Here is a 20077-nt window from a genome sequence, read left to right on the forward strand (position 1 = left end):
AAGTCATAACCTCTCCACTAATAATTTTCTTGGCCATTAGTCAGTGGACTCCCTACAGCTAATAGCAGAAAGACCCTTCACAGGTTATTACTCTACAATACCCTTTCACTACACCTGCACTTTCCCCTGTGTATCCATTGAAATATTTTGGCCATGGCCAAAGGCCCTAAAATCATGCTGAATGCCAGACAGGGAAAATACAGATTTACTTTTTCAGCTTTGCTAGTAATTGACCAACTCACCCGTTCAACTGGTCGAAGATCAAAAGGAAGTTTTCAAAATATTTCTTTTGAAGTTTTAAAGATTACGAAATGTACAGAGCAAGAACTAGCGGAATGCAAGCAGCCAAATTATCTTTTTACTGCAAGAGAAACTGCACATGCCATCTATTCAGTAACATGCGCCCTGCCGCTTGTACAGCCTGGTAGTTTTAACGTGATAAAACTTTACATTGTATGGAAGTGTCCCCTCATCATATCTGCAATCAGGTAGTTTCTTATGCCTGCATTGCACCAAAATGTTGGTACCACTTCGGATAGCAAGTTCAGTATACACCAACAAGCATAATGAAATATCTACATTAATCACATACACACAAACATTAGATAACTGACTGGCAGTAGAGTGCAGCAAGAGGGGTATTTATCACTTTATGGTCTATAAGCACTCTTAGAATTACTACTTAAGTGCCAAATTTAATTACAAGACTGGATAATGTTTGCGTCTTTTTAAAGGTAATGGCAGTTATACCCCAATTTTCCTGTGTAAGGTTGATTCCATACTAACATTTAGTTGAAGCTGTCATAATTCATTCCAAAAATATCTCCCTTTTAAAATTTAATCTCCAAGCTCAACTGAATCAACTGGAAATTAGCAGCTGGTGAATGCAGCATCTGAAGTACTAAATTGCTCGTAACTGTACCACAAGTGCCAGAAGGTGAATGAACCAGCATTAGCCTGGGGTAAAAAAAGTCAGGCTGAAAAAGGAAAAATATAATGTAAAACAATCTCCGCTGATGGGGACATTCTTTTAAGTACCTTGCACCTATGGGGAAGGATTTTAATTGTAAATATATCTAATATGTGGCATCTACTGCATTTCTACTTGCAGCTGCACATGCTTAGGGATTTTCCAGCAGTACATGAGGTCAATGGATTAAGCCACCTTAATGCTCCCCAGTTAAGAGTTGCACGTTCTTGCTAAAAGATTAGGTTTTTGTACTGATCACAATGCAATGGTATCCAGGCCATCTTCAACCCATAATCTCCTCTGGCAAACTGAGGGTAGCCCCTAGGCAAATTGCTGATTGCCAGATAACAGCAATCCACAACCCATCTAAGTCACTTTTTTAAAGAGAGGCAACGACATGCAGAACACATGATGTATTTGCCTGTGCCCAAGAAAATGTTCTGAAGTACATATTCCCTTTACCCAAGCTGGAAGAGACTAGTAATATAAATGGTGCCAGAAAAAGAAATTGTTACTGAACTTAAAATAAAGTGCTACTGTAAAACTACATCTAGCATCCATTTTCCAACCCACAGTAAATTTCACCACTGCCAAAAGCTTTACTGTGCCACTAGATAAACTGGGCAGAATACTTACTTGAAATTGCACTCAAGGTTTTTTTTTTTAAGCTCCGTGTTTGAGTTTTCCCCAGTATGTCAAAATCAGCAAAGCCCCCTCAAATAAAAGACACAAGCATCCTGTGCTTGCTCTTCAATTATGTTTAATATGAAAAGCTTTAAGCTTGCTCTTTGCTCAGGGTAATAAAACTCTTTGGATGATAATTTTGCCAAATTATATGCTGCAGCAGTGTTCTCTTTTCAATGCTGGATAAGAAATTCAACAAGGTATGTTCAAGTAGTATGGATTTAATCTAAATGCAAGAGCAAACACTTTCTAGCATACAAGATCAATGTACATACTGGTGTTCTAATCACATGTCATAAGCAGTTTCTATTGCAGATAAACATTGCATGCAACACTTCACTTTAAAGCAAGGCAGTTTTAGCTTTGTAGATATGACAAAGCTAAGCTTGATGCATAATTTTGAATCCCTTGGCAGCAAACTCAAGTGATTAGTTTGAGTGCCTCATTACTCCAACGCATCTGAGTGCAGCATGCTAAGCCATATGTTACTGTAACTTGCTTGAATGTCATGTAGTAGCCATCTTATTCATAATATGAGCTCATGATCAAGGCAACCACCATCAGAGCAGGAGGTATTTTAACAAGGGACTTTGTGGGAGTAGTTCCTTATGTATGAACATTCTCTTTGACCAGTGGATTATCCAAGCATTAAACACAGTGAAATTTGAATATGGCTCCACAATAGTAACAGTTCAAATTAAACTGTACACAAGTCCATCTGAAGGTTATATTTTGCTTGAAAGTACGTCAAGATATAAAAGTTAAATGCTTACAACGATTTGTAACCAAAACTTTAATCCCAAGATCTCCAAAGAGTTGAGCATCATGACAACTTCTGCACAATAAGAAAGTGTTATCACCTACAATGTACCCTTATGCATACAAATATTTGCTTCAGTAACTGGCAGCTCGTTATCTAAGTAATGTTCAATTTCCAAAAATACAAAATTAAATCTGTACGTTACATAACAAAGTAGTTCTAACTTTGAGCTACTACAAACTAACTTACAAACAGTTTTTAAAACATTTAGCTACAAGGTTTTCATATTCCCTTTCCTGGCCATTGTTTTTATTCTGATCACTACTCTGACCAAGTCTCAAGAGCCAACCCTGAATGGATCTGTGATTGTAGCAAATCTTCATAGTGTAATAAAATTTAGACGAGAAGCATTTGCCACTGCATGGCTTTTCAGGTTTATTTGGTAAGGTTACGCAAGGTATTCGTTAACATTACTGTAAATTCAAGTTATTCGTAAGGGTACATTGTGAAGTTTATTACACTTCATATCATCTGCTCAGAACCATGTACAGATTCAACAACTGTTACATTTGTCACCTGTTACAAGAGACAAGAAAAAAAATTGACAGCTAAAACATTTTAAAAATGCACCAAGCTTATGAAGACTTAAAGAAAACAATGTTCTGTACATACTCCTTTCCTCAGATCTAATGCGACTTCCTGTACACTGCTCTTCCTCAAGTCCTATTTCCTGTCATTTGACCTGGAGCGGCTAAATAGAACAGATTAAAAATTAAATTGCATTGCTTGACAAATTACATCCAATATATTTTACTACCCAAACTGTGTCAACCCCCATGACTTAAATATAAAGTTAGATTTCCCTCTGGAACATCATAATGATTGTACTAGAGATAGATCCAGATTCTTCTAATGAATAAACTTTACTTAGTATAGTTCAACAAAACAGCATTCTTACCTACGAGATCTGGAAAACGAACGGGAAGGCTTATGATTTCTTTCCCTCGACAGTGATCTCTCTCTCCTCCTATCTCTAGAAAGGGATCTGTAACAAGAACATTCAGTATTACATGAGGAATTTTTATGCGTTCTGGCAACCCTGGCAGAAAATAAGTCAATACAGTGACAATATATTTAACCGTTTTTAACTGCATAAACCCTCTTAACTCTTGGATACATTTTAAAAATTGCTCTTAGTTTTTTTAAATATCTATTTTATTAAATATCTTGTCATGCTTGGAAATATCTGCTTTATTAGATATATTTTGTTATTTCAAAAGTGATCTGAGATTACACATTACAATAACCTGACATTTCTGCATAAGTAAGTGCTGTATAACACAGTGTAATGCAAACACATCTTGTTGAAACACTGAAAGAATGGTGGCAAGTAAGCGATGTAATTTTATACTTTGTCCTTTGGACAACAATAAAATCAAACATTTAGAAATAATCACTATTTCCCATAGGAATTTTTTTCTGTACCACACTATCCGTTCAAAGTCACTGACAAACCTTCACCATTCTATAAACAATGCCAACAATTTACCTGCTGCGGCTACGAGAGAAACTTCTCCTTCGTGGAGATCTATAACCAGAAAAAGAAAAATGAGTCTTTTCATCAATTCAGCACTACTGGGGCGAGGCAATTCCCAACTTGTCAAGTCACTGTTGGGCCCAGTGAATGTGTCATAAATGGCACCCATCGTCCAGCAAAATGGAAAGATTAAGGCAGTAAAACAAAACTCAGCGTGATCAGCATGTTTCCAACCAGGAGTTTGCTTTAACTAAAAAAACCTCAAAGCAAACCTGTCCAATGCAGCACTTCCATCTCAACTAAATCCTCTGCCTAGAACACTATCCAAAGACCCACAAGTAGTTCTAAAATTGGTATAAACCACTGTTTTGGAACCCATGCAAGGTAAGAGTCCACCGAGGACACATGGTACCAAGTGAAAGACCAATGCAGTGGCAATGCCATTAAATGCTACATTACTTTAGTGGCAATGCCATTAAATGCTAAATGCATATTTGTGAATGTAAATTTTAAAATGCCATAGTGTGTTCAGACTATAGAACCTTAGTCTGCCCAGTTCATCCCAAAAAGTAATTGTTTTAAGTTCTGAAACTGTTAGTAAAACCATTTAAAGGTGAAAGGAGTTGGCAGATTTTTGCAAGGAAGGAATAAATGTTAGCAATTAAGTGTAGTTTGCCATCTCGCATGCAAATAATACTGCAGTTTAGTTACTTATATTAAGTTTCCTTAACACCCTTAAAAGTTTTATTCAAGCAACATATGTATGTTACCACTAAATTATGCACAGCCAGCCTTTGATTGAGAAAAATAATTACTTATAAGCCGCTTACTCCTTATTTTAACCAGCAGTAAACTGTATAAGCAGGAAAAACTTACTAGTTTTTTGGTTTCAACAAGCTAGAAATGGTGAGGTGAGGCTGCCGGACTGACTGCCAAGAAGAATTTGCTGAAAAGGTTTTGCCAGATGTTGCGTTGTATTTAGTTGGTTGGCGAAGGGGGTGTTGTGGATTTTTCCTGCTTTTTTGTTAGCCGAAGGCTGCTGCTGCAGTTGTTGTGAAGACATTTGGTAAATAAACAGCTGAGCTGATTGGCCGGGAATGTGTGGGCGGTCGAGGTGGCTGCTGCCGATTTGGTTAAGGTTGGAGAGAAGGCTGAGAGAAAACAGCATGCTCGGGAACCAAAGGGCGGTGCAACCTGACGACTGGCCATGCCTGGGTCATGTGAAACGACACCAGCCAAGCTGAATGGGGCGCGCTGGTCACATGACGCTGAAAGGGCTAGTTGACTGGCTAATGCAGACTCAGAGGGTGGTGAGAAGAGACATGATGGTGACTCTGTAACGGGTTCATTTTTATTAATAGATGGACCAAAAAGCATAAAAAAAGGAAAAACAAGCCATCAGTACAACCATCTATCAGCTAACAAATACTCCTAGTGTGTTTCACCCTTATCTTGTACAGACCTCCTTAGCCTGTTGCAGGTGATTATCAGTTCTTGTAGAAGCCAAGTACTGAAGTGAACAGTTAGCACCCTACTTGCCTGGGCCAGAGAATGCATTACCAAGTAAAAATTTAGTGCTGTAGAACTCAAATGACAGCAGAGTCATACCTCAACAATTTTACTAGTGAAAAATGTAGCTAAGTAACTATTAATTACTTAAGCATTCTTAAGTAGTGCCTGCTGGGCATATACTTGTGCTAAAATAGAAAAAATCTCAGTGAAAATGCCAAGCTGTATCACAATGGAAAAAGAAAAGCAAAAAACCTAAGTTTGAGTATTCGGAAGAAAAAGGAAATAACTAGAGGATGGATAGACTTCAGAAAGATAGAAGATAATCGACGTAAGAGGGCACTATTAACTGGCATAGATACCTAAAGACAAAAGTCAGTGTTTGACAGTGTATGCTTAATTTGTCTTCCCCTACACCTTTCACAATTTACAATTTGATGATTTGATATTCACAATCAATATGCTTTTCAAATAATCTATGCCAAATTATAAATAATGTCAAGATCTATATAAGTTCTGTGATTATCTTAGGTACCTGCGGCGAGGTGGAGGACTTCTTCTACGGTAATCATCCCGAGGACGTCTACCCCATGAAGGAGGTGGACCACGGTTCCGACTACGCTTTTCACCATTAGACAGTTCCACTCTGACGCGACATCCACAAAGTGTTCTGGGGGGTAAAGGTCATCATCAATAGTAGCCAAACTGAACTAAGACCCTTTGCCTGAGGATTTTTCTAAATGAATGAATTTAAACCTGCACAGCTTCCACTATTTGCTTTGGTCAACAGCAAACATTTTAATGCAGTCTGTATTTTAATTTCCTGCTTAGTTACATAAACAAGTATGTAATAACATTAACATGCCAGGTATGTAGCATTCTGTTTACTGTCTAAGCTACAACAAATCTGAAACTTTTATGCAAGCTATTTCTTAAGCTAATAAGCCTCTACAATGAGTGTGCATTCAAATGCAGTAAGAACTTGTATACCAACCTGAACAGCATTGCAGTTTGAAAGACTACACAATGATAACACTCTATACTTAAATAGCATTTGTAAGAAACACAAGCAAAGGATTAGCAACACTTAAGAGCTTCTGTATCCTTTGGGCTTTTTTCCCCTTAAGAAATATAAGGCCTTCACAAAAGTAAACCATGTTATTAATTTAACATTACCTATTCATTTAGATAAGGAAGTCTGACTAAGTTTTTCTCAGCCAGTCTACTTTCAACACATGCTTCTCAAGTATTAATACCATAAGTAAAATATGCTGTAGTGTTACTGATCGCCTAGAGCACACAAGTACTACCTTTTCCACCCCAGAAATAAATGCATCACTTTACCTCCCATCTAGCTCTCGCACTGCATCAGCAGCATCACGTGGGTCTTCAAATTCAACAAAGGCAAAACCAGGGGGATTCCGAGCAACCCATACACTACGCAGTGGTCCATAGTAGCCAAAAGCACGTTCCAACTCAGTCTTGTTGCCATTGTTCCCAAGGTTACCTACATATACCTTGCAGTCCAGTGGACATGAATCACGATGCATCTCTGAAAGACATGGGGGGGATGTGGATCAATTCCCTTTATGAGCAGGACCCAATACTACTTACTATAGCACCACAGGAAAAGATCTTACACGCATTCAATCATTACAACTCTCAAAGAGAGATGAGAGAATGGGAGGCATGGATAACATATTGTGAAAATGAATTAAATATGGGAAAGGTGAATTAAATATGGGAAAGGTTAAAGGTTATGATTTAATCTAATTCAACCGATTAAAGTAGAAAGGATGAAGTATTCAATAATTAAAGCATATAGAATGATATGTAGTTTATGGAAACGATACCATGCATTATAATGAATTAGAAAAAAAAATACAGAGGGGATTATATAGATATTAAACTGATAGAGGAGGGGAGAGGGGAAGTCAAGAAAAGTCAATATTGATTAGGCTGACTAGATTGAAATTGTTTTATTTTATGAAACTTTGAAGATGATAATACTGAATCTGTTTGTGACTTAATTAAAAAATAAAAAAGAATTTATGAAAAAAACAACTCTCAAAGATATGGAAAAGACACTCTCAACAATGCTGGTACTCAACGGGCAGAACTTATAAAAGCCCAATTTATCGAACAATACGTCCTACCGATTATAGCGCCCAGGCCACTTTAAGAGCTGGCTGGAAAAGACGAGGGCGCCCTTTTAGGGGATGAGTCGAACCTTTCCCCCAAATTCCGGCCAGTCTATTTTTTTCGCAAGCACAAGAAATATCTCTTGCAACCGCACAAAGCTGGCTTACCGCCAAGCCCCCTTAAGGCGCTGGGCGGTTCGGTATTTCTAGGGTGTGTCGGTGCCGGCCTACACTGGGATTCGTTTTTCCTCCGGGAAAATTAATGACTGTGAGCAGGAGGCGCATTTCCCGAGCCACTTCCCGCCGAGCCGGGCGGTTATGCCTTCTCCCAGTTCTCCCCCCACCCCCCAATCCGCCGTGACTCTAGGTACGCAGCCACAGCGCCCCCCACGCCCCGTCAGCTCCTATCCCACCTCTCTTCGCCCATTCCACACCGCTAATGGCCCGGCGACGCCATTCCGGCTACACAAAATGGCGGCGGCTCTTTGTCCGCTGTCGCAACCGCGCGGCCGAAACAACCCCACCGTCTCTCACCGGCTTCCGGGCTAGGAGAAATATCCCTAAACTGCTGCTGCTGCTGCTGCAGCTACTTTGCTGCCGCTCCTTCTCTCCTCTCAGCCGCCCCGCGTGAATAAACTCGTTCGCTTTCCCGCCAAGACTCGCCGCCTCTTCCACTCCTGCTTCTTCGCACTGCACAAAATGGCGGCTGGCAACCCCACGCCGTGGATTTATATACGTCCTGCCCCTCTTGGCAACGTCATCAGAGCGTCCGCCAATGACGACTCGCATGCGCTGTGATGGACATTTCAGGGCGGCGTGCCGTCTCCCGCAGCCGCCCTGACTCGAGGAGCCGCTTTTCTTTTACGTTACTGCCCTGTGGGCTGGGTCACGATCACCATGGCAACGCGGGCGGGAGGGAAAAGAAGGCTTGGTAGGCCGGAGAGTTTCTCATGGAGGTGCGAAAGAGCTCGAATTTATGTCGGAATCGGCAGCCTCTGCTCTCTTATCCCATTTGAGTCTTCTGTTTTTAGCCTGAATGTAGGTTGAAAGAAAGGGGGGGGGGAACACTTCCCAACGACTGAGGGCACTTTCACACAGCCCAAATAATGCATTTTCAATCCATTTTCAGTGCACCTTAACGATCGTTTGCAAGTGGATTGTGCCAGTTCACACAATTAAACCTGTTGGAAATGCAATGTCTGGTGCACTAAGATTGATTAAAGAAAGGAAGATCAGCGGGGGCAGCAAGTGTGAGAGTTGGATACATAGAAAGGTTGTGATCCTTTTCCCTTCTCTTCCTGTGCTCTTGTTTGTTCCTATAATGCACCCCTCCTCTTCCTTGTTGCAGTGAAAGAGAGGAGCAACAGGCCGCATGTTGCCCTGTTCGTTATGGACCCTAGTTAGAAATAAGCCTGTCTCTCAGTCGGTTACCAAGTTTGTGATTTCTGAATAAACTCACTTTGTTTAGTCCTTAATCAGACTAAGGATCGTTCTTAAGAAAAACTCCATTTCCTTCAAAACCAACCTTCAAAGTGGATTGAAAGTGCATTATTTGGGCTGTGCGAAAGGGCCGACAGAGCTGCCCAAGTTTAAGGATGCAATGTTTGGGATTGCCAACTCTTGGTTGGGAAATGCCTGGAGATCTGAGGGCGGAGTCTAGAGAGCCTCGCTCCCTTGTGTCTGCCTTGGCTTGGGTCCCCTGTACCTCCAACTGCCAAGCTGCGTGGCTTATCAGATGCCAGCAGTAGCTGTGGGAAGTGGGGGACCCAGAGACACACACCCCGTGCCAGAACAGCCCCACACGCATCCTTGGACCACCCACCTACCCATTCCCCCTGCACCCAGCAGCGTGTGCTTGTGGGAAGGGGGCGGGGACCAACATGTGGGGTCAGTCTTCAGGATGCCACTGAACTTCCACTGTGTTTTGCAGCTGAACTAAACAGAAGTTCACTGGCACCGGGGAGACCAACAACAGTGATAGCATGGGCATCCCTGAGTGAGATCCCACCCTTTTGGGTGTGTGAAGAGGCAGCCCCAAGGGAAAGTCAGGAATGGGGGAGGAGGTAGGATGGGCATGGAGCTGGTCTCATCTGCTAACAAGCAAACAGATAGGGACAGAATTGTAAAGCACCCTGGACTTCATTGAACAACAAATAACGAAGAGGACAGATGATGGGTTGCTCACTCCCTATGTCTGGTGTGGCTCCTGTGCCTTTGTGAGCTGCTCCCAGGGGCCATAGGAAGACAAGTGGAGCTGCCCCTGGCACAGCATGCATGTGAGTGAGGCGGACTTGCTGGTTGGAAAGCTGTCTGAGGCAGGATGCTCCAGGAGCCAGGCTGGAACCAGTGACCAAGCAGAGTGGTAGGAACTGCACTGGTCATGTCTCCAGGTCTTCCTATTGAACCACCATGTGCACACATGCTAAACGTCAACATGTGTCGCAATGGCAAACAGCACAGATGTCATGACAGCCTCAGCCATGCCTGTGGAGCCCATACCAGGAAAAGGAGTGAGGAGGGGGAGGATTTCTTTTTCCTCTGTGTGTCCATTGCCTCTCCTGTGGCTTATTGGGATTGGTCTGGCCCTTCCTCCCTGGCCTTCCCTGGGTTGGCCTAATAAAGGATTTTCTTGAGGGTGGGCTTTCCCTAGACTCCCCCAATGCCCTCCCTTCAGTGGCAGGCCCCTGCTGCCAGCCTCCTCCTCTGGCCTGTTCCCAGGTGCAGCCTGATCTGAGCCTTCTAAGGCATGCACCAGACCTGCCATGTTTTGTGGCTGCTGCAGTGCATTTCCAGGTGTGATTTTGCACTTGCTACCTTCCCCACAACTTCTGGTTGAGCTGCTTGCCTAGGTGGTGCCTGGGTAGAGCTGTCCCTCACTAGTGTCTCCTCTGGAGCTGATGAGCGTGGGGGTGGGGCAACCCCCACCCCCAGACAGCAGGCCATGTGGAGGAGCATAGCAGTGCCCCCTTCTTTGGTGGAGGGCCACACCTACTCACCTGACCCCACACGGGGCAGCAGCAGATTCTTCTGGACAGCTGTGTTGTGGAACATGGCATGTATTGTGAGGAGCTCGCTGACACCAAGGGGCTGCACGGCCCTGTAGCCCTGTGTGGTACAGGGAATGGAAGCATAACTTCAGTTGGTGTAATGCTTATTCAATGACTTTGTGGTTCTGATGGTGCACCTGGTTGTTGGCGACCCAGTCTGCTGGCTCATCCCTGGCATATGGTGTGAGCAGGTAGAGGGGTGGGGGTAGCCCAGTCACCTGTGGCAGGGAAAACAGCAGCCATCAGGACCCCCCCCCAGCCAACTGACCCCTGCCCGCCAGCGGTGGCACAGACCTAGCAGCCAGCCCTTGTCCTCTGGCCAGGCAGCCAGCAGGTGATTGAGGCCAGACATGGCAAAGATGTGTGCACAGTGCATGGGAACTTGGCCACAGGGTCTGTGAAAATCCCTGGTGGTAAAAGCTGGCCTGCACATTCAAACTTTTGTAGTAGTGTTAGTTGCAGTAGATCTTCAGCACATCCCAGGGGGCTATGAGCGCAGTGGGATGGGGGAACAGCTCTGCCTCCTCCTCCTCCATTAGAAAGTACACACACTTCTGCAGTTGCAGCAGCATTGCATCTAGGAAGCTTTGGCGGCAGTAGCTCACCAAAGACTGGGACTTCTCCAGCACCTCGGCCAGAACTGCCTGGAATGAGCAAGTGGCAAGACAATGAAGAGAGAGAGAGAGAGAGAGAGAGAGAGAGAGAACAGCACCTCCTACATGATGGGGATGGCCCTGGGAATGGAACCTGGCCCTGGAGGGCATGGCCCAATGCCTCACACAGGGCTTGGATGGCCAGGTGGAACCACCCCAGGCAATAGCTGCAGGGTGCTGATGCTCTTATGACAGCACTTCCTGTGGGGTTGCTATGCCACTCAGATGTACAGCATGGGCAGGAAGTGGATTGTCTGGATCCCTAGTCCATCCTGTGGCCAGAAGGAGCAGGGATGCATTCCAAGGTCTGGAAGTTCCCACAGTGCCTGCCCTTGGACTTGCATTCCCTTGTGGCATGTTGGCATAGTTTTGCTGGGCACAGGAGGCAGTGATGCGCACTGCCAGCCTAACTGGACTGAGGCTGAGAAGGTGCTCCTGTAAGGGCTGGTGAGGGGGCTCAGTAGAGTGGCCCCTGCTACCGCCAGGGGGGAGCTCCATGACTGTTTGCTGCCATGCCTTCTGGTGCATGGTGGCAAAGTGGGTCTCTACCCTCTGCCACACTGAACAGATGGGAGCTGTCTACTCCGAAGTGGTGGAACGACACAACTGGGCTGGCTTGGAGGTTCGTATGTGGCCTCCTGGCTCAGGGCAGTCCCTATAACAGGGCAGTGGTGGAGGGCCTGCCTGGTGCTGAGGCTGTGTTGTGTTCAGTTATTCTGTATGTCGTGGTGGGTGGATGTGGTGTCTTTCCTGTCAGGTGGGTATATGGCCTTGGGCATGGTGCAGCCCTGGGGGACCAGCATAGGTTGCCAGCCCGTGCTGCTTTCTCACTCCTGCCTTTTCCCCTGCAGGCATCTTGCTCAGCAGGGAGGCAAGAGCCTGCCTGTTGGGTGTTGAGGCTGGTCTACACACTGGCTTGGTGATCACGGACCTTGGGGACCAGGACATCGGTGCCACTGCAGCTCCAGTGACCCTGCTGGGACACCCCTCCATGAGGCCCCTGGCAGGCTGCATCTCCACCACCTATTCCATGGCTGTGAGGAGGAGATGAAGGTACACCTGAAGGAGCAGCTCATGGATGTGTCATCAGTGCTTGGTGGCCTCACAGTGGCCCTTGTGGGCCCCTTCTCCAACAGTGGTGGCGACTGGGGGGGTCACAAAGGGCAGCACCCAAGACTGGCCTCGCCAACATGGCCATGGTGCTGGTCGCCAGATTCCTGTGGCTGACTGTTTGTTCTTAGGATGGATGTGGTGGGCTGGGCCGAGTTGAGTCCAGAGGTGCAGCCATGCTTTGGGTGATGGTGTGTGGAGTGTGTGTGGGGTCCTGTTCCCTTTTTTACTCTGCTGCCTCTTTTCTGTTTGGCTGCAGCCTGTGCCTTTAAAAAGGAGGGGGCCACAAGTGTGGCCCAGCATTGCGTAGGCCTGCCCCTCTGTTCATATGTCCTGTGGCTGGCTCCCTGGGCATGGTGTCCTGAGGTTGGTTACCCTGGTCTGTTGCAGCCTCACCGTTGCATCCTCGTGATGTCTTGTGGGCATGATGGCACAGTTGCTGAAGATTCCAACACAGTCACAGCCCGTGCAGTCTGGCTGCAGGGGAATTTGCCTAGTCTGCGGCTTGTGTGGTCCTTAGAGATGTAAACTTACTAGTGGTACCGTTATTACACCAGTGGCTGGCTGCCTCCATCACAGCAGCCTTCAAGATTGTGCTGACCACTGGACATGAGAATGAGTTCTCACTCAGTGGCAAGCTAAGTGGAAGTGAGTGGAGCTCAATTAGGCTTCACACAAAAAAGACCCCTGAAAAAAGGTTGATTACATTATTTCTCATGAAGCTTCATTCCCATGAAAATATCATTCACTCTAATTCAGATACCTCAATGCTGCCGAATTCACCCTGGCTTTGTTTTTAACACCACAGACCCTGACTTTTGTGGTTACAACATATTGTTGTTACTGACAATGTGTTCTGGAATTCAGCAAGTAGATACTTTTATGTTTTGGTATGAACAAATTTGAAATGATGCAGAGGGAAACGAATTAGTTAATAATTTTCATGTCTTAATGCATGCAGGGGGATGTTACTAAAAAGAATTGGAAAGATCCCCCCTGACGAAGCTGCACGCGACAGGCGTTGGGGTTGTTAAAATTGTTAAAGAATCCCGTTGCCCTCTGCACCGTTTGTTTCTTTGCCTTAGTTTTGCCTTGGTGCTGCCCCTTTCTTTTCTTCACATGGACGTATCTCACAAACATGTAGCCCTGCTGGACTTCACCACCTAGTGGCCAGCAAGGAAAGCTGGTTGCCTTTCTAGAGACAAGCCAGTTTCCTTTCTGTTTGGCTGCAGCTGTAGTTGCCATACGGAGCTACACTGGGGCTTAACGGAAGTCCGGGGCTGGGAGGGGTGCATGGAGTTTCTGGTTGCATGGACACCTATGGGCTGTGCCATGTTTTTTTGCTGCTGGTTTTAGGGGTGCTCCTGGGGCTGGAGCAGCTTAGAAAGCCAACTACACCCAGCTCCAGCCACAGCATGCCCACGGCGCCACCTCTTTCTAAGCTGACACGGCAGGTATGATGGCATATCATCAGCACCCCGTTACAGAGCTACTGTCACCCATTACTTAAACTAGGCACAAGGAACCCAAAAGTCTCCTTGACTGTTTTGAAGCAACACATTAACCGCTAAGTCACAGTGATGCCTGGTGACTGAATGCTCCCTTGAAACTTTCTATCTTTGTAGGGCACAGCCTTTAATCTCTAAGGTTTGTTTATTTCTTTTGTCCAGGTTCAAAGTGAAGCCTTGTATTTCACAGCCAATAAACAGTCAATGTATTAATTAACACTGTTATTTAAAAATTAATCTGGTAACTCTAGATCTGATTAAAGAAAACTGCATTGCATAGATACACAGAACACTGGCATACCCCATAGAAATCAATCCTATATAACATATAGGTCATGCCTATTGAACCTGACATTTAAAAATAAGGTTAATTTTCAAAGCGTCTTACCCAGAGCTTTGCCTACTAAGGGGAAAGCAGGTTTCACTTATAAAACAGGACACAGGGTCTTATGCCAAGACACTGAAAGACTGGACAATTCTACCAACTATTTTGTCAGATTGCACAGAGAAGCCATTGAAATTCATAAACATCAGCACAACTTTAACAGAAAAGAAGAGAGTTTAAGAATGAATAAGGCTTGGCTTCCTATCCTGAAAACCTCCAGACTAACAAAGACTACAGTCCACAATAGCCATGCAGATTAGTTTTGGATTTCACACATTAACAGATCACTTCAGGATACAATGGTTCCATATTAACATACCACACCCTCATTAGCACATTATCTTGATACTTACAGGACAATGATTAGCACATTACCTTTGATACTTTTTGCAGGACAATGATTCCTCTCAAACCCACCCCTTTCTGACTATATATGACTCTTCCTACACACTTGACACTGAGAGACACTGTCCTTCAGTGTTACTCCTCTGAAGATGCCTGCCACAGCTGCTGGCGAAATGTCAGGAAAGAAAATACCAAGACCACGGTCACACAGCCCGGATAACCTACAAGAACCAAGGTTTCACTTAATTCTAAATCTGAGAGATCCAGAGGTTATAGGGTGTTGCCAGTTTATATAGAAGCTATTACATAGTCTAACATATGACTTTTCTTCTGATTCATACTCTCTAAAGGCATGATATAAGACATCTCTGAGCATCCCAAAGAATAATTGTTGCAAACTCTGTTCCACTTGTTCTGTAATTCACTCTGGGTATAAAAACATTTATTCATAAGTTATTCTTCAAGGCTGAACACTGTAAGTTAGCCAGAACAGTAAAAAAATATATGCATGTTTGCACTTTTACCCAGGAACTACAAGAAATGAAATGCAAATTCTTAGGCCTATTGTGTCAAAACATCCTGAATAATTATTTAGAATTAAAATCCACAACACCCCACCGATTGCCACAGAGGGCCAGTTGCAACAGAGGATGCCAACGATAGGACATTGTAACTGAAAAATGCTAAAATTACAAATATATAAATTTTAATAAGGTGCACATTCAAGTTAAAAACATAGGATCCAAAAAAGGACCAGACGCATTTCGGCCTAAGAAGGCCTACCTCACTTGACCGATTACACTACTTGATGTATACACATCCTTAAGAGCCCAACATACAACAGAAGATGAGACATGGAAGCCACGTTCTAGTATATAAGAAATAAATAAACATACAGGGAGCTTCACTATACTAGAAGGGCTTTTATACATTTTTTTACTGTTCTTTATGATATAATTATATTATCAGGATGTGTGCTAAAGTATATATTACTGACCACTGAGGAAGGCCTTCTTAGGCCAAAACGCTTCTGGTCCTTTTTTGGATCCTACTTTGGTCAATATACGATTGTACATCGCAGGTGTTCATGTTTGTATACATTGAAAGTGAAAGTTTTGCCTATGATAGAGGCCTATGTTTTTAACTTGAATGTGTACCTTATTAAAATTTATGTATTTGTAATTTTATAATTTTTCTTCGGTCTGGAATCAGTACTCGGGCTGAGTTCCATTTGGTTTCCCCCCCTCTTTTGTTGTTGTTTTTCCAGGACATTGTAACTGCCATGCTAGTTGAGATAACAGGTTGAGATAAACCTGTTACAGCTGCATAACGATTAGTTGACTTCCTAAGCACTTCTGGTTCTAGGCTCAAGACGCAGTTGTAAGTGTTCCTGGCAATGGAAATTGTTTCAGCTGCAAGTGTGAGAAAGGTAATTTCAAACGCACTTCGTTCTGTGAGCATGAATTTTAATAATTTGTGTAATGTTAACGTAAATAATGTAATTTCCAATAGAGTTATCTGACCCTGGTTCACAGCTGTTGGGAAGCAGATTTCCCCCCCTGCTTCCCTGCATGCAACCTCATTCTGGGGTATCTACAGCTTTTCTCTGACCTTTTCCAAACCTGCTCTGCTGTGAAGTTTGGGCAAGACTGCAGTACAGCCTGGATGGCTGGCATGTGATTGGAAAAATTCAGATCTTCCCACCCACCCACATGGCAGTCATTTTCCCTGTCCCTGCTGCAGCCATTTAATCTCCCTACCATCAGCGGGCTTAACAAAATTGTCACTAGAATGTTGTTATATCAATATTGCATTGTTCCACTAGGTGTAAAAAGTTCTCTGAATTCCCATATTTTTTAAAGTAAGTCTCTATCTCCTTTCTTTGCGGAGATATAAGTGGAAAGGCATATCTCTGTAACAGAAGGGGTAGAGACATGTGTTTTTTTAAATGAAAGCTGGGAATTCAGAGAACCTGTTAAAATGATTGTTATCATATTATATCAATATAACAATATCTTTGTAGCCTTTTTGAAATATTGCAAAAACTCTGGTAGCCCAGGAGAGAGGAAGGTGGCTGCTGCTGGGGGGGGGGGGGGCTGTGGCAGGGAAACTGCAGAGAAACCTGTCTTGTAGAAGCCCCATTGCCACTCTGTTTTATCAGCAGCTGCATCAGCAATGGGAAAACCACACAAGCCCATCCTAATATGGAAACCACCTAATAGTGAAAGTTTGTACATATCTAGATAACGTTTTAAATATCCTGTGGAGTGTAAAGGTGTGTTGTTTCATACTCCATCTGGGATATGAGGGTAATACTTGAGTGCTGACAAAAATTCAGAAAAGTTTGTATTTGATTGGTTCTTGTAGGTTATCTGGGCTGTGTAACCGTGGTCTTGGAATTTTCTTTCCTGACGTTTCGCCAGCAGCTGTGGCAGGCATCTTCAGAGGAGTAACACTGAAGGACAGTGTCTCTCAGTGTCAAGTGTGTAGGAAGAACACTTGACACTGAGAGACACTGTCCTTCAGTGTTACTCCTCTGAAGATGCCTGCCACAGCTGCTGGCGAAACGTCAGGAAAGAAAATTCCAAGACCACGGTTACACAGCCCGGATAACCTACAAGAACCAATGAACTCTGACCGTGAAAGCCTTCGACAATATTTTGTATTTGATTATTTGCAATGCGGCCAAATCTGTGGATCCTTAAATCCAAATACTGGAACCATGAACAGACAAGAACGTTCTTTCTACAAAATTGAGAAAAGCTACAGGTTTGCAGAATAATCTAAAAAAAAAAATTACATTGGAGGGTTGCCAGGGAGAGTGAAAGAGGAAATAGTGTGAGGAGGGTGATATGGAAAAACTGAGGTACTCCCCACCCGCAAGTCCTTGCATGTTCCCTACTGTGCAACTGGGCTTGGCCCTGAAGCCAGCACTGCACAACATGGCCAGACTTTTTCCATGGAGAGGCTGCGAGGGGGAGGGAAGAAGGGAAAACCGAATGCGGGGGGGTGGGGAGAGATAAATATAGATTGGCTGGTAGGTGAGAAGACGGGAAGAAGGCAGACAAAGGGGAAAGGCTATGGGGGGTTTCAGGGAAGCAAAAGAGGAAATAGAGGGGATGGGTAAAGATGCCCCTTGTGGGTCCCCCAGTTGTTTTCTCTAAAAAATGAAATTACACATTTTTATTTACATATAGTAGTGTCGTGAAATTAAGACACCAAGCCATCCAACTAGTAAGCAACATTCTTCTCTTGACTCTGTACAAAGTGTAGCATTCTCAGTGAAAGACACATGGGGACAATCTCTGAATGTGCTATTGATATACACAACTTTTTACATTACCCAAGAAGCAAAAATCTGACATGCAACCAACTGTGTAATCCCAGTTAAACTCTGATAATCCTTGTGATCTTCTGGGGTTTTCTCTGGAGTCCCTCTGCCACAGATGGCATCGTTCTATGGTGGACTGGCATAGGAGCACAACAAATAGGCCCCCAGTAGTTGAGGAAATTAATGCCTTACCCCTCAACTAATTAACTGGCAGATTTCTGAAAACCCCAATCGAACAGAGGGTCTGCCCTGTTGGAAAGGCAAAGACAGAAACACTTACCCATTTTTAATTCAGTTGGAATTTATATTCTTCTATAAGATCTTTGATTACTCCATTGATTTCACACTTTCCTGTATGTTCTCATGACTACCACTTAATCTATCTGCTGTCTGGTAACGATAAGGCTGTTACTCTATCAGTAGTTTACTACTTAACAGCTGCTTTGAAGATATGCCAAAAGTTATAATCAAGTTACGCCTAAATGCTCATTTGCATACAAGCGCTATTTTTGCACTGGAACTGGAGCAGAGGAGATGAATAAATGAGGATATTCAAATAAAACAGATTATGGGCCCGCAGTGACACTGACGAGTTCATGGTTTTATGTTCTTCTAGTAAAGTTTGTTGTTGCTACATGGTTGTGCACCAAGGCTGCCCCGGTCCCGGCCTTCTCCACCCTCGGACTATGCACCATGGGAGATAGGCTTGTGGTATGGCTGACTGCCCAGGAGCTGCCTGTGGGGGTGTCCATGGGGGGCCTGTGGCAGTCTTGGTACAGCTTTGGTCAGTCCCAGATACCAGCTGCCAAACAGCACATAGATAATCAGAGTGGTCCTGCCTGGAGAGGAAACAGACCCAGCAATAGTGGGGATGTGTACCGAGCAACTGTCCCGGGGACTGCCCCCAAATCTCCAAGAATTTCCTAAGCCAGAGTTGGCAACCCTAGGCTGGCCACCGATCTGGGGCAGTTGAGACATTCAGTGGCTTGTTGTGCCATATCTCATGGGTTACTAACTGCAGCTTGGGAAATTCCTGAAGATTTAGTGGTGGTATGTGCACAAGGCTGAGTCTGAGGAGGTGGGGGAACTCTGCAGAGGCGCCATAGAATCTGCCCTCCAAAGCTGCCATTTCCTCCAGGGGCACTGATTTCTGTAGCCTGGAGATCAGTCGTAATTCTGAGAGAACTCCAGGCTCCACCTGGAGGCTGGTAACCCTACTTGTGGGCAGAGTATGAGATTTTTCATACATTTTGGGCTGCTGCTGCTTGCATAATTTTGGCCTGGATATTCAAACAATATAATTTATTATTTTTCATCATTGATAGCAACCCTCTTGGATTTCGATATCATACAGGGATACTGCACAAAATGTAAGAGGGGTCCCAGCCTAAATTTGATTATCATGTCATGCAAAACCCGTGGCCAAAATGCATTGCTTTTATCCATCTGGCAACAATCATCATTATGCTAAGTCACATGGTTGTAACCAAAGGTGCAGCCTTCCTGGAGCAATGAGGTTTGTGTTTGCCGCAATCTTCTCTGAGCTACTTTGGCAGTTCTCACTAGTTTGGGTTACAGTGACACCCCAGGCACTGGCCACGGACAACATAGACTCATAAACTCTTGTTGTACTGGCAGCAATCGTTATTCTGCCTGTCCAGATGGGGACTGGATATTTGGCCTTCCAGGTAATATTATCTAGATGCCCAAGTTTTTCTAGGGAAGGAGTTGCACCAGATTCAAAACTAAACCACCCATTGTTGCTGACTTTGCTATTTGCATACATGATATAGATGAGGTGTCGCAATGGTTTCATACCGTATATTGCTTCCCTAGCTCAGACATACAGAGCATAGGTTGCATTAGTCATGGCAGCAAAGGCAATTAATTAAAAAAAGCAACTAACAAAATCTCCTTAGTATTAGTTCTTTAATATTAAAGCACATTAACAGGACAGCTTCCTACCCTTCTAGCTGGGCAGTTATAATGTTTAACCAGGAGTTCAAGAGGTTTTCCAGAATAGGGAAGGTATCTTTTTGTTTAGGGACACCCTTAGCTTGGAGTAGGAAGTTGGCTTTGCCAAGCTTTGGTCTGTTG

At 44.0% G+C, this 20077-nt stretch overlaps 1 protein-coding gene across 1 annotated transcript; it reads right to left on the reverse strand.

Moving 5' to 3' along the window:
• Window positions 1-2848: 2848 nt before the first annotated feature.
• On the reverse strand, window positions 2849-8155 carry SRSF3 (serine and arginine rich splicing factor 3). The gene is made up of 6 exons (XM_056844515.1): window positions 8136-8155; window positions 6805-7012; window positions 5996-6130; window positions 3964-4002; window positions 3373-3459; window positions 2849-3165 (listed from the first exon to the last, which is right to left on the reverse strand). The coding sequence occupies exons 2-6, from the start codon at window positions 7008-7010 to the stop codon at window positions 3138-3140; spliced, it is 495 nt and encodes a 164-aa protein (XP_056700493.1). The 5' UTR covers window positions 7011-7012; window positions 8136-8155; the 3' UTR covers window positions 2849-3137.
• Between the last annotated feature and the right edge of the window lie 11922 nt (window positions 8156-20077).

This window comes from Euleptes europaea, chromosome 2, assembly GCF_029931775.1.
Source record: "Euleptes europaea isolate rEulEur1 chromosome 2, rEulEur1.hap1, whole genome shotgun sequence".
Classification (NCBI taxonomy): Eukaryota; Metazoa; Chordata; class Lepidosauria; order Squamata; family Sphaerodactylidae; genus Euleptes; species Euleptes europaea.